Below are 15,142 nucleotides of genomic sequence, written 5' to 3' on the forward strand. Positions count from 1 at the left end.
ACTTTGGTTTTTGTTTAGTACCTGCTTTTATTTTTAGCTGAATGAAATTTGTTTTATATATATACACACACAAGAAAAAACCACAAGCTGATTTAGAATCATATGTATATTAGTATAAATGCTGATGGTTCATACAAGATTGTGACATCCTTCAAGATGTTGCTTTTATTACAGGCGTTGGCAGGGGGTGGGGGTGGGGATCTTTTAAAAAAATGGCATGTGGACCTTTGGTAATCATTCTCTCCTGTAGAAAAAGGATTTTCCGGCCATTTGCGTTGCTCTCATGACATCTGGTACTTACCATTTGTTTACTAAAGTGCACCAAGCTATTAGCATTGTGATTGCATGAGATGCAATTGAGCATAATTCAGTAAAACTGTGCAGCTAAAGAATGATTCAGTTACTTGGAGCCAAGGAAACAGATGCTTGGATGCGTTTGCTGCAGTACTCCTGAGCTCCTTTCTTTGGGACTGATATGCACCACTATATGCATCATTATCGAAAGTGCCTTTATTTATGTGAGGTAATGGAATTTTATTGAAAGTTTTGTAATGTATAGCGTATCTGAAATGGAGATGAGCTCCAAGTAAAATATTGTAAGCTATAATGCCTGTAGAGCATTATCAAAGCAGCACATCAAAAACAGATTTGTTTTTAAAAGGATTAAGGTTCTTGTCAAAAAAAGGGGGGGATGTTTTTAATTGATGTTGTCAGCTAAGTAAGGTAAACCTTGCTGCTATCATGGTTTTGGTATGTATATTGATAATGAAGTCCTTTAGCGGGGTGGGGTAGTGGTGTTCGTTCAGAACCCGCTATGAAATCCATGTTCTGCATTTTCTGCTCTTTGGTTCGGATTTAGAAACGTAGTGTGTGGGGTGTGTGTTGTTTTTAAAGCAGTCAAAAATTTCACTGAACCTGAAGCTTCTGAAACTTTTAAATCCAAGATATGCTTCCATAAGTGATTTCTTGAACTGAAGAAGGAAGCAACTCTGAAGGTTTTCTCCATAATGTGCTGAGCTTCCCTTCTCTTTCAGAAGAAAAGCGAAACTCCACCGCCCATGAAATTGCCACCTCCTTACAAAGAAAAGTCCCGCTCTGAAGAGACAGAAGAAGAGGAGGAGGAGGAGGAGGAGGAGGAAGAAGATGACACTTACACAGATGGTGAGTTGTCTTACTTAGTTTTACTAGAGCGACTGAATTTCTGAATAGGATTGCTCTGTATAGAATGGTGCCTTCTAAAACAGCATTGTTGTGTGGTAAGCACATTGTAGAACTGCAGTTAAATGTTGCCAAAGGGAGTGGCCATAGCTCTGTGGTGGAGCATCTACTTTACATGCAGAAAGTCTCAGGTTCAATCCCTGGTAAGGTTGGGAGAGGCTCCTTTCTAAAACCTCGGAGAGCTGCTGCCAGTCTGTGTAGACAATGCTGAGCTAGATGGACCAGTGGTCTGACTCTGTATAAGGCAGCTTCCTGTGTTCCTATGATACTCTTAATTTGAATGTGAAAAAATATGTATTTTTCACTAAGCTCATGAAAATGGGTCCTCTGAGGTAGATGGTATCCATAGATTAATACCAAACGAGGCTTTAGTTTCTCTTATTTATGTAGCCAGTGCTGAGGATTGTTTCACTGAATGTCAGATCTTGCAGATTTTAGCTTGCTCTGGTACCAAAGAAAAAACAGGGAGTACTTCCTACCTTTTGTTTATTTGTTTTGTGTGGGAAAGCAAGCAAGCAACAGTGGACATAGTGTGAGTCTCTTGCTATAACGAATGTCTGTTTATATTTCATCGTTTTGCATTTGGGGGGTGGGAAGAGAATTGTAGGATTGGAAGGAGTGGTGGTGGATGGGGTGTTGTAGCAAACTCTGCATTGGCCATTTCCCTGCATTCACTCAAAAGCTCCAGCAGCTGCTGTGTGGGGCAGGGCAGGTTGATCTGAGCCACCTGCAGTTTCGGAGTTGTCAGCATCCATCTACCTCAGGAGACAATGGAGGAGCGCACCTTTGGGGTTAAAGTCAAGCCGTTGCAGAGTTACAGTGCCTGCTGTGGAGTATTTGCAGAAAATGTGTGTGGCTCTGCTCCCAACAAGTCCCTTGCCTGGCTTAAGTTCAAAATATATTGAATTCAGGAAAAAATGCTCCTGCTGTTGTTTTTTGCTTGCTTTTTTGTGAGTTTGTCAGTAAATTTCTAAAATGAAAAGTTTGGGCTCAAACCTTGCCTATTGGGACATCATATTGACGGATTCCGCATCCTGCCCCAAATCTGGAAAGTATAGGTTCCGACTATTTTGCACGGGGATTCTGTTCCTAGCTCCCATGCATGTCAGCGGAGTACGTATAATCCTGCCATGTTCTATATCACATTCTGCCCTCTTCTGGGTCCAAAATGACCCACACGTCCGTGGTTGTGCATCAATTGGATGCACAGAAAATGTTTGCCACCTGTAATAATAATCAAAGATCACATTGCTAAAAGTATAAAGAAACTTGTAACAAATTCATTGCATATATTGCCAACGAGCCCACGTGAGGAGGCAGTTGAACTGTTGACTGTCAAGGATGTCAAAAGTATGCTAGAGGAGGAGTTTGACATTGATTGACTTGTTTGCTTCGGTCTTCACAGCAGAAAATGCATGGTAGATCCCTTTCTAACTTTCTGAGGAAGCAAACGATAATCACCAACTCCAATGGCTTCAAAAGAGGATTAGACAAATTCCTGGCAGACAAGGCTATCAGTGGTCACTAGCCATGAAGGCTTTGTTCTGCCTCCAATGTATGCCTTTGAATACCTGTCACTGAGTATCACAAGTGGAGAGTGCTGTTGCACACAGGTCCTGTTCGCAGATTTCTCAGAGGCATCTGGCTGGCCACTATGAGAACAGGATACTGGTCTGGATGTGCTTTTCTTATCAGACTGTGGTTCCCATAATCTCTGACCTTTGGTCATGCTGCTAGTTTTGATTGGAGTTGGAGAATGTTCACATGGTCCTTCTTTTAGAGCAGGCATGGCCAAACTTGACCCTCCAGATGTTTTTGGGGACTACAACTCCCATCATCCCTAGCTAACAGGAGCAGTGGTCAGGGATGATGGGAATTGTAGTCCCAAAACATCTGGAGGGCCAAGTTTGGCTATGCCTGCTTTAGAGGGTCAAGGAGTACCATGTTACTTATAAGGCTTATTTTCTGATCAAACTAGTTTACATTTTGCTAGTGGTGCACAGGTTGAATCCCTATGCTAGGTTCCAAACCCACAGCAGATTCAAATCTTGACACAGTTTTGGATGAATTCCCATCTGCATGTTCTTTAAACCACCTCAGGTGGCCTAATGATAAGCCCATTCTTAGATATGTTTTGTTTTGTGGAAGAAATCTATAAAACCATGTTCTTCTGTACATGACACAGTATGTATATTTTGCTATATGGATATGGTTTATATGGATTTGACCAATTTGACCATGTATTAGTTCACAGACACTTGACTTGCATTGACTGTGTGGTAATGTTATTGAAGAGTGTATCTCCAATTCTTCCTTTCTTTGGACAAGTAGGACTCAAAAGGGGAAGGGGAAAATAATTTGATCGATGGAAAAAATAGCAGTATATATAGCTATCCTAAAGTGAACAGGAGTCTGTAGTCAAACACTACCTCTCCAATAGATGTCACTGCAGTCACCAGCAAACATTGCTGAACCTGATGTGGACAAGGCAAAATAACTTTAGTAACCTCTCTGAAAAATACAGACTTTCGATATTTAATTTTTGTTCAGTTATTGGATTTTCTTAACGTACTACAAAATGTTTCATTCTCTCAATAGTGACACAAAAGCAGGGTTGTAAGCAAGGAGCTTGGGTTTTAATTTTGATACTGTGCATTTATCTTCATGTGATGGATTTTTGTAAGTAATTTTTTGTTGGCATTGTTCCTATTCTTTCTTTCAATGATCTTTCTCATCATACCTTCCATAAAGGGCAGTGGAATACAAGAATATATTCCTGTCCAATCATGTAAGATTTCATCAAGCATGCACTGCCACGTTCTCTGTAGTGTGACATGACTAAAGTACCAGTGCACAGATTTTTACAGCTGCTGAGGCAGTGTTGGAACCCTTAAAATATCGTCCCCTAAAACTATTTGGAGAGTTGTAACCAATAACAACATTTTGGCTCTTTTCCTGTTAATACACTGAGCAGATGGTATGTCAATGAATGTACATATGCCCATGTCTTTTGGGATGGGAGGGGCAGGGAATCCTAGAAAACGTTCTTCAGATTCTCCCCCTGCATTTAGAGAAATAATATATAGGAAATCTCAGTGCTAAATGACTGTTATGCTGGCTTGTGATTAAATTTAACTGCTATGAAAAAGCAATATTTTAAAAATTATTTAAATGTCTCACTTTTCTTGCATTTTACTGACAAGGAAATAAATGCCTTATAATCCGCAGGGCAATGATAAGAATTTGGACTGGATCAATGTCAAGAGAGCAGATAGTTTTGTTTCTGGGTTGCAGACATGATCCTCTGCTGCATCTCCCATTTAATGCGAAAACCGAAAGGTAATACTTATGAAACTCTGCTAGGCTGACAGGCGTTCATTGATGATTGGAACCAGAAACATGCATTTCTAAATGCATGTGACTGGATGTCATAAACCATTTTGCTGTAATTAAGAGCAGGTCATTTAGAATCATATCAGCTGTGTAGCTAGCTGAGGAGGAAAGGGGCAGCATTGTGTATAAAATGACTTGTGTTTCGGGACAGGGATGCCATTCGAATATTAGTGATTTCCAGCAGTGCAACAGCAGCAGCAGCAGCAGCAGCAGCAGCAGCAGCAGCAGCAGCACTAGCAGCAGTAGAGCGTCAGTGGGTCAGATGTGGGAAGCCAGGGATTTTCTTTCCCCTGCTGCATAGTTGTGCCGGCAGTTTTGCTGACAGGCGTAACTATTTGGCTTTGTGGGCAAGCCTGAAATTAAGTATAATTGATCACATCTCACAATAGAAAGAGGACTGACAGCTTGCCCTTAAGGCGAGGGAAATCTCTCTGTCAGGCCCAAGGTCGTCAGAAGAAAGACGAGCTCCGAGTCTCTTTCTGTCTATGTGTGTGATGAAGATTTGAGCTGCTCTCAGCATCTGAATGTTTGTCAGGAATGCAGATACCTTGAAGTGCATAGCGATACAGCAATGGTACAAGGGGGTTTCCCAGGTACGTAGCAAAGTATCTATCTATATTGTACTTATTTTCAGCAGCTCGTTTTCAGTATTTAATGAGTGGGAATTAGTAAATGAGAATAACAGCATTTTATTTTTTCTGAGTTACTTGCATGTAGCAAGGATTGATGGCTAGATGAATTCTGGTGTTGTTGTTGTTTTAAAAAATGCATTTGGCTAAGTTTTAAGTTTGAAACCATTGATGAAATCCATTTGAATCAACCTGTAAAACTGAGAGCATCATAAATCTTTCACAGTTGCTTATAATGATCAAACTTACTTATTTGTAACCAAACTGCATTTTTAAAATGTGAGTGCAGATGGTGGTCCTTATGTATTTTGCCTTTGTTTAGAATACAATTTTAAAAGCTGCTGTTTAAATAACCAGCATTCAGCATTTTCATTGTGTAAGGGCAACAGCATGCAAGTAAACAAACAAACAAACAAACAGGCTATTTCCAAAAAGTGTAGCTATACGATAACATTATTTCTTACTTGTTGGGAGGTGTGATATACTCTCCCTAGCCACATATATATAGTGAGTAGGTTTCAAACATTTTGTATGAACTCCCACGTGTGTGTGTGTGTGTGTGTGTGTGTGTGTGTGTAAAATACACACATACACAAAAGTCTCGGGTCTGAATATGTTACTCTATAAAAGACATGACAGTAATAGTTTGGTATTTTTGGCACCTCTCTTTTTGCTTCAACCATTCCTTTGCCAAGCACTGCATATGTGGAATTTGAAGCTCTTTATTCTGTATACAAAGAGGTAGCTTTGGGTAGCTACAAAGGAGGAATCTCTTAGGGAAGCAGCACTCTATCACTGAGGAACACTTAGCATCACTGCAGTGACTTGCAATTAGAGAGATGACATAACAGGTGGTGAGGAGAGGGGGGTTGTGTGAGCATTTGCCTGATCAGGGATAAATTATAATATCCCACTAATGCATTCCAGAGGCTGCTTTGAAATGTAAGCTGAATGCATGGCCCCATACAGCATCTTTTTACCTGTTACAAATAACACTATGGCACTGCAGAGGCAGTAAGAAACATCTGATCTAGCCAACTGGCACAGCTATGAAAATTATATTACAAATTTTTTGCTGCATGTCTGTTTTTGAATCTGGAACTTTTGGAAATGTGAACAGTATATAATCTGTTCAAGGCAGGGAACTTAATACCTGCCAGCACCTTACTGTGTTCTGAAAAACCCTTTGCAGAATATTGTCTGTAATCGCAGAAATTTGCACATTATCTCTCTGTTCATGCTTTTATATTTCCTCTGAAGCTGCTGCTGCTGCTGCTGTTGTTGTTGTTCAGAGGCAGGTTTATAGATGGGGTTAGTGAAGACCCTTTTACTAGACACCACAAGCTGGGGATAGCAATGGCCTCATCTTTTATGGGATACAGCTTCATAGAGGCAAATGGCATAGCATAAGCTCAGCGTCCCATTTCTGACAGCCCCACAGAACGGTTGGCTCAGCCCAGGTTGCTGAGTCGTGTTGGGAAATCGCCACAGCTGTGAAAAACTCATGTGATTCCAGCAAGGGGGTCCCTCACCCGTGCCCAACACAACTGGGACATAACACTGTTGCCAATGGTGTGATGCGGTGATCCATATCCACAACCTTAAGGAGGCATCATCTGCAAATTCCATACATTTAAGGATCACACCTGTTGGCAAATAAAATATTTGTTATTGTTAACAAATAAAGATGACCAAAAAAAAACCCCCCAGCACAACCCCTGTAGTGAAGCAAAAACCCTGTGACCAGGGTTGCTAACACTGGGTCCAGAGAAATTCTGGACTACTTTACTCAGTACATGTTACACCATGTAGTAGGGATGGGTGTCTGGGGAAACAACAGCTGCCCCATTTCCTCTTTACCAGATCGACTGGAGGAGTGAAGTTCCCTCCATGGTCCACTTGGGCAGAGGAGGCTGGTCCCTTAGGGCAAATGGGTCAATGTCCCACCAACCTCAGCCTTCTCTCAGCCAGCCTCCACCCGCCTCTCTTCTTCCTTAAGCTAAGTCCAGAAGGTGGCACTGCCTTTCAGCATCCTTCTCTTGCTCAGTCTCAGTGTTGCCCCTTGCAGAACTCAGCAGGGAGCAGGAGGCAGAAGATGGGGACAAAACTAAGAATTAGTTGGCTCTGCCTGCCATTAGCTTTGGCTCCACCTGCTATTTGGGCTCTCTGTCTTCTGCCCCACCAGTCCCAATGTGTATCAGCCACCCCTGCAACCTGGGTGCCTCTCTCTCTTCCAGCTCTCTTCCGATTGGCTAGGAGAGAAGCATAGAGGCCAGCTGATAGGAAAGGCTGCACAGGCAGTCAAGGCTCCAGCTGTGAGCACAAAGAATGCAACCGGGAACCCAGGTTTCTTTAACAATTCCGTATCTTGTATCGCCAGTAGTGAGTAGATGGGTGGCTGTTGCATTGCTTACTCTCTCTTTTTTCTTGGCCAACGGTCAGAGAGGTAGTAGTCCAAGAACATCTGATAAACCACCAGTTCCCCAACCCTGCTTTAAGCAGTGCTAATAATTCCTATAGCATTGCAGTGGGAGAGAACCATGTCTGTATGGCAGGTGCCTGTAATGTTGGTTGAGCATGGTGGCATGCAGCTGGGAGCATCCGCAAAAAAGAAAGTTCCTCTTGGTCCCCAGGATGCCTGCAATAAGAATCTGATCGTGGAGACTTCAAAGCCTGTGGTGGTTCTGCAGCCATGCATATGGTCACTGGAACTCCTGCAATTATTACAGTAATCTGTTTGTGGACTGTAAGTATGAGAGGTGTAAGCACGTTTCCCAGAATAAGCTCTGTGCAGTCAATTTCCAATAGACAGTGTACACACGCCTCAAAATTCATTTCAAGGGAGAAATAGTACAAGTACTGTGATGTTTTGGTAGTTCAAACATTTCACTTTACTTAGGAGTTTATTGTTCTGACCCAGGCAAACCATTAGTGATTGTTCTATGTTTGAAATACAGGTTACTGTCTGCAGTCAGTAGAACTGATCGAAATTGTTTCATATTCAGGGCTAGACGTCCTTACAGGGCTGTACTATGCATGTCTATTCAGAACCAAATCCACTCAGTTCAATGTGTATGGCATTACGTTGGGGGAGGAAAGAAAGTAGCATTAAGCAGAATGAGATAGAATCCAAAAAGCATTACAGTAGGACCATGCAATCTTGTGTGCTAAATAAGTGTGTGTTTAGATCACACAGAATATACTGTTATGCTGTCCTACATCTTCTTATGTATAGTTCTGGAAAGATGACATATGTTGAGGGGAGCGTTATGCTAATATTAGAGGGAGATCTTTCAAGTGTGCCTCAAAACATTGCTTTTTTCTCCTAGTGATGTACCACAATGATTTCAACTCTTCCATTTATAATTAGCGACTGAAATGTCTTTTATCTGACAGCTGAAAAACTTTTATGCCAAAACTGATCATTGCTCCCATTGTATTATGTTCACATAATTTAATAAGCTATGTTATTTCTGCCTGCATGTTGTCACTTGAGTCAAGACAGTGATCAGAAGTAGAATTTTCAATATGCAAACAAGTTAATAATGAATTCTAATTCTCAGCTGCATGGCTTTTGGTGGTTTAAATAAAAGAAAACTTATTTAAAAACATTTCAAGTCAAAATTGTTCTGATATGCATTAGACTAAAAGATGTGGCCCTACCAGAGCTGAAGGGATGCGACAAACATGAAATCCGAATTAATAAAAAATATTGCCGCCCGAGCTTTAATTGGTTAAGATCAAAGCTTCCTTAAAATAGCTAGATGAGGATTTGTACAATAGATGGTCCCTTGGCCCCTGTAGAGGAAGAACAAGGAGCCCATGGATCTTTAGAACACAACATCACCCAGAATCGTATGAAAACAAGAATTAGGTTGAAATCTCACAAGAATTCAGATAGGCTGGCTACATGGTCTGATTAAGGTTGGCTCCCACCTTGAGAAGTGGCAATTAGATAATAGGGAGGCAGGTATTTCCCTTATATTTATTGTGGGTGCTGGTTCATTAGGGCCACCAACTTATTCTGCCCTAACCTGCCTGATTTATGTCCACTCTAGGCGGGCAGCACTGACTGTCAACTTCCTTAATCTCAGTTGTTACCATTGTAGAACTCTGCAGGAGGGGAAACTAGATTTTCTTAGTTCTACCTGTTATTGCTCTAGCTCTGCTTATTATTGACTTTGGCTCCACCTACCGTTGGCCTCCCTGGCTTCCCCTTACTAAGTCCCATTGGGAACTTGCCTCCACTGCTGGTTGCCCTTCATGAGGGCTGAGGAGAAACTTTCCATGCTGCCTGGAATCTGGCATGTTTTCTGCTGTTTATGCCATTCATCTTAATTTGATTAGCACAGATTGCCTTTTGGACTGATACAGCTGAACATTTTACTGATTAAACAAAACCTGTTAAGCAAAACTCCCAGCAGCATTTTCTGTGGATTTGTGTGCCTTAAAGCCGTACCTTGGATTTGCCTTGGGAAAACTTTTTCTGCTTGCTCGTCTGTCCCCTTTCTTCACATTTTTAAAATTCCTCCTCCTTGAAGGAATCCAAAATTTCAGTGGTGAAGCATGAAATGATACACTGTGGCCTGGGCTATTAAAAGAGAGGGTTCTTTTTAACCTTAAACAGCTTTCCTTTCAATATTATTGAGGGATTTGTATCTCTTTTGGTGCTTCAGATGTTGGCAGGTATGTGTAGGCTACCCTGAGCAAATGAAAAGCAAAATTGCATTAAACACATGGCATGTTCTGTCATTAAAATTGGTTCCACAGGTTTTTTTTTTGCGCTTTTAGTCAAAAGCCATTCATCAAGTATTTTGAGGAACATCTTTTCTGAAAACAATTAGAAGTAATGATGGAGCTGCACAGGGGATCAGTTCCTGGATGTAACCTAAACACTAACAAAGGTCATGGTGCAAATTTGTACAGCTCAGTTTTTTGGGAAGTGTCATGTTTATGTTTTTCAAAGTGATGGGTTACCTGCATTACAGCAGAATTGAAGAGTGATTTCAGTGCAGAAAGACAATCTTATACTAGATTGTGAGAGTGCTGCTGGATCAGAGCAAAGTCTTAGCTAATCTTGCAGCTTTTTTTTTCCCTGAAAAACCAGCCAGATGCTTCTGAGAAGCCCACAAGCATGGCATGAAAACACTCCTTGCGCTCCCACATCACAAGCATATAGATGCATGCTGCCTCATAACCTGTTGTTTACAATGGGCTATTTTGCTAATAGCTTTTCTAATATCTATATTTATTTACTTCAGTGTATAAACCTGCCCTTAATGAAACAGATCCCTGGGCCGGTTAGAGGAGAATACCAAACAATTAAAACTTTTTAAAACAGTCATTTTATAAGCAGTAGTGCAGTGTACAACAATAATGCAGCTGGTGAAGCACACATCCAATAAATGGCCGTATCATCTGCTCTCCTCAAAACATCTGGCTAAAAGTCTTCACCACAGAGAAGGTCCTTTCTTTGATTTCTTTGTGGGGTACCACTAGGTTCAAAGAACATATCGCTGAGGACATGCATTATATCCTAAGCTCCATTTCTTCCTGTGTAGACTCCATGTTGAAGAGAAACAAGTGGCAAATTGCTTGCTTCTCTTCAGCCTAACTTCCAACTATGGTTGGTGAGGGTTCATGCCTCTGTGTTATTGTCTGCTACCAGCATGCACAGTCCATCCATTTGGACTGTCCCTTCTACATGAGAGAGATGTGGTGTTTATAAAGTGTTGGGCTACCACCAGGGGGACTATGATACTTAGTCAGATAGCTCACTGGGTGACCTTGGGGAAGCTGTGAATTATTGAACCAGTTTCTGGAGGTGGTTATAGGATGGATGAGGGTTATAGGATGAGACTTAATCCAGTTAGGGCATGGGTAGGGAAACGATCTTAAGTTGACTGAAGGTTTACAAGTGGTTTTAACTAGTGTTTCACTCCTCCTAAATGAACCAAGTTGTACACTGTATGGCAATCCTCCTGGACTCAGTGCTAACTGGGGAAGCTCAGGTAGTGTCCAGGAATAGCTTTTTCTAGTTTAGTATGGTACACTAGCTGCAGACCTGTCTGGAGTAATCTGACTTTGCCTCTGCCTGTGATGTCCAGTGTGGTCTAGTGTAATGCACTCTATATTGGACTTTGAATTTGAGATGGTGTGGGATGAAGCCACCCAGCACTGGGGTTGGGGGTAAGGTGTTCATTCCTCAATTTAAAATGCTGGTTTTAACCTTTTAAAGCCTTCAACAGTTTGAGTCTGAGCTAATGGAAGCATCATCTTTATCCATATTATAACCACCCTGCCTTTTTAAGATTCACAAAAAGGGGCTTTCTCACATGACTGCCTTTGAAACAGATTGCTGGGCACAAGGGAAGAGCTTCTTCTGCAGTGGCCTCATACCTGTGGAATGCGCTCCCATCTAGGGTCTGCCAGGGCTGGTTATTACAGGCCATTAGGAAGCCTCTAAAGATGCATTTGTATTTCTTGAGTTCCATTTCATTAGACTGCTAATGGCTCTTTGTTGCATTTTGGGGCTAGATTATACACACACACACACACACACACACACACACACACATGTATGTATGTATGTATGTATGTATGTATGTATGTACTTGTTTTAATTAATTTTGTAGGTTTTTTGTGTGTCTTGCATTCTTTGCTATAAACTGCCCTTAAAGGTAGCCGGAAATAGTTTAAAATACTAATACAGTGCTACCTTGGTTTAAGAACAGCTTAGTTTATGAACAACTTGGATTAAGAACGCTGCAAACCTAGAAGCAGGTGTTTTGGTTTGTGAACTTTGCCTTGGAAGCAGAGCATGTTTTGCTTCCTGTTGGGTGTGTTCCATTTGTAAATTGAGTCCCCCTGCTGCTATGGGAAAGCACACCTTGGTTTAAGAATGGACTTCCAGAACGGATTACGTTCGTAAACCAAGGTACCACTGTAAATGCATCACCATTGCTGCCGAACACGCTTGATAATGCTCTGTGGAGAAAGAGGAAGAATTATGACAAAATATATACTTTCCGCTATTGTGTAGCATTGCCATGGCTTTGGACCGTGGCTTTGTATCCTGTCTTGGACCGTCTCAGACTATTTGTATAGAGAGGCTACTGACTGCTTGGTGCTCTCTGGGCAAAACAAAGAGTTCTGTAACATGAGGAGCACTGCAATGCACTGGTTTTCATTTGCTTAAGTTCTCAATTCTCAACAAATGAGACTTTGCAGAACATGTAGTCCTATGCAATAGTAAGGGATGTATCTAGTTATTTGTGATGAAGTTTCATTCATTAAAAAGTAATTCTGGTAACAATAATATTGTGGAACCTTGGCATTGAGGACACCTGGACCTACATAGGGCTTATTGAGTGATTATGCCAGAACGCACTGAGATTTCTCAAGGATGACAGACATGGGTCATTAGAAGTTATACTGCTTGGCAGATGGGGATGTCTGCCCTATTGTTGTTTTTTTTACACGGTCAGAAATGTTTACTCCTGGTGAAGTGTTCATAGTTATTTCCCCAGGGGCAATTGCTATGACACAAAGCAATGACCAAACCCTTTCTGATTTCACAGAAATATAGACATAACATTGGTAAAATTGGGCCCTTTTTGGTTGATCAAAAATCTAAACTGCATAGGATAAAATAGTCTGTAATGTCAATTAGTAATTTAAAGATAATACAAACTGTTGACTTACAGAGAACCCTTCATTTTATTTTCATCCTATCTCTTGGCATCTCCTTAGTCCCCCAAGACAGCTCACAACATCAATTTAATTCAGTATGCAATTGTTTTGGATGGTCCTTGTGCTCTGAATATGTAATCTTACGTGTTGAAGATTTCTGTGCAATTCAGAATCTCGTTTTCTCTTTAAAACTACTCATTGGTGAATTAAATAGCTTAATGCCTGTGTCTCTACAAAGTGATGATGAATTGTAGGAATCATATATGGGCTCTCACCATTTAATTTGGGAGGATTTTGCATTTCTATCTGTTAACAATGTCTTTGAACCTTTGGGGCAACCGTGTATGTGTGTCTTTTTGTTCAAAATACTCCTCCTCTCTGCTCAATTCTTCCCTTGGAACTGCTTATCCAGCTGCTTATGTCATTAATGCAGGATTTTATCAGGAAGGGGGGGGTGTCTTCATCATTCTCATATTTAATCAGTGCTGTCAGGGTGGTGATCAACAACCAGCCTGCTCTGTTTCTTTCCTAATCTACCTAAAGCATCTGTCCCTTTATTAGCAGTGAGGAAGTGGATAAGAAACATGTAGGCAGCTCTTTTCCCAATGTGTACAGTGTGGTGTAGTGGTTAAGAGTGGTAGACTCGTAATCTGGTGAACTGGGTTCGATTCCCCACCCCTCCACATGCAGCTGCTGGGTGACTTTGGGCCAGTCACACTTCTCTGAAGTCTCTCAGCCCCACCCACCTCACAGGGTGTCTGTTGTGGGGGAGGAAGATAAAGGAGATTGTTAGCTGCTTTGAGACTCCTTAGGGTAGTGATAAAGCAGGATATCAAATCCAAACTCTTCTTCTTCTTCCCAATTCCCTTATTTTTAAGTATGTAGCACTGCAGGGTTTTTTGATGGTGTGGAAGCTCTCTACACTCAGCAGTTGTTACTCTGCATGAATAACTAAATGCCCAGAGGAGATGGGATCAAAGGGTAGGTGCAACTCCTTCTTCATGCAGGAAATCTAGACAGACCATCCCCAAGAATTGGTTGTCTAGTCTTCAGAAAGGTAATAGTTAGATTGTTGAACTGCTCCTATAGCCAAGAAGGTTGCCCGTACCACCCAGATATTGTGGTTAACTGAGTGGGTAAATGCCTAAATAACTTAACTTAAGCTCATTAGATCTAATCCTGCCCTCTAGGACAGTAGAGAATGTGGGTTGTACCCATGGTTATTTCTACTTGGACTAGACCATTGAAGTTATTAGGCAGGACTAACTTAGGTCTATGCATTTCAGTGAGTCTGCTCTTGAATGGAACTTAGTTGGCTACAACTGTGTAACTCTCCCTGGGATATTTGAAGAATGCTGTCATGATTGTGAACCCACCCTTCAGTCTTCTTTGCTCCAGGCTAAACATACACAGCTCCTTCAACCCTGCCTCATAGGATTTGCTTTCCATACTGCTGATCATCTTCATTGACCAGATCATTTTGTCATTCTTAAAATACAGCACCCAGAGCATTCTTGCATTGTGGCAGTTGTGTTGATGCTCACAAGCAGCCAGCTGAACAGCTAAATATGTATGAGATAGCAGTCCTCCTTAGGAAAGGAAATGTGGGGGAAGCGGGTAGTCGTGATGATGAGCATGCTGCTTCTTGTATTTTCTGTCACCTTCCAAGACACAAATGGTGACTGCCTTCAAGCCTGCCTGGCTTAGGTCTTTCAGAGCTTGCAATGGCATCCAGAGGATGCATTATCCTCTGGGTTCTGAATTTTGTCCTCAGATGTCATAGAAGTCTGGTGCCAGGCAGCTGACCTGTTTGCAAAAGGAGCAAAGGCCCACTGGCATTTGACCAGGTGGCATCAAAGAGGCAAGAAAGGCAGGACTGTTAGCAATGAGATGAGATGGTGTTCTGTTGTCGTTTAGTCGTGTCTGAATCTTCGTGACCCCATGGACCAGAGCACACCAGGCACTCCTGTCTTCCACTGCCTCCCGCAGTTTGGTCAAACTCATGCTGGTAGCTTCGAGAACACTGTCCAACCATCTCGTCCTCTGTCGTCCCCTTTTCCTTGTGCCCTCCATCTTTCCCAACATCAGGGTCTTTTCCAGGGAGTCATCTTTTCTCAGGAGGTGGCCAAAGTATTGGAGCCTCAGCTTCACGATCTGTCCTTCCAGTGAGCACTCAGGGCTGGTTTCCTTAAGAATGGATAGGTTTGATC

The 15,142-nt window shown here is 41.8% G+C and overlaps 1 protein-coding gene across 7 annotated transcripts in view; it reads left to right on the top strand.

Moving 5' to 3' along the window:
* Positions 1-15,142, top strand: part of PATJ (PATJ crumbs cell polarity complex component) — a 157,752-nt gene that overhangs the window by 62,396 nt on the left and 80,214 nt on the right. For 6 of the 7 annotated variants that reach the window (XM_081867110.1, XM_081867108.1, XM_081867114.1 and 3 more), the window contains one exon: positions 1,035-1,161. In XM_081867110.1, the coding sequence (XP_081723236.1) occupies positions 1,035-1,161 (127 nt within the window). The remainder of the gene's footprint in view (positions 1-1,034; positions 1,162-15,142) is intronic. The other variant, XM_081867111.1, reaches the window with a different exon arrangement.

Source organism: Podarcis erhardii, assembly GCF_964252035.2.
Source record: "Podarcis erhardii genome assembly, chromosome: 6".
NCBI classification, from domain to species: domain Eukaryota; kingdom Metazoa; phylum Chordata; class Lepidosauria; order Squamata; family Lacertidae; genus Podarcis; species Podarcis erhardii.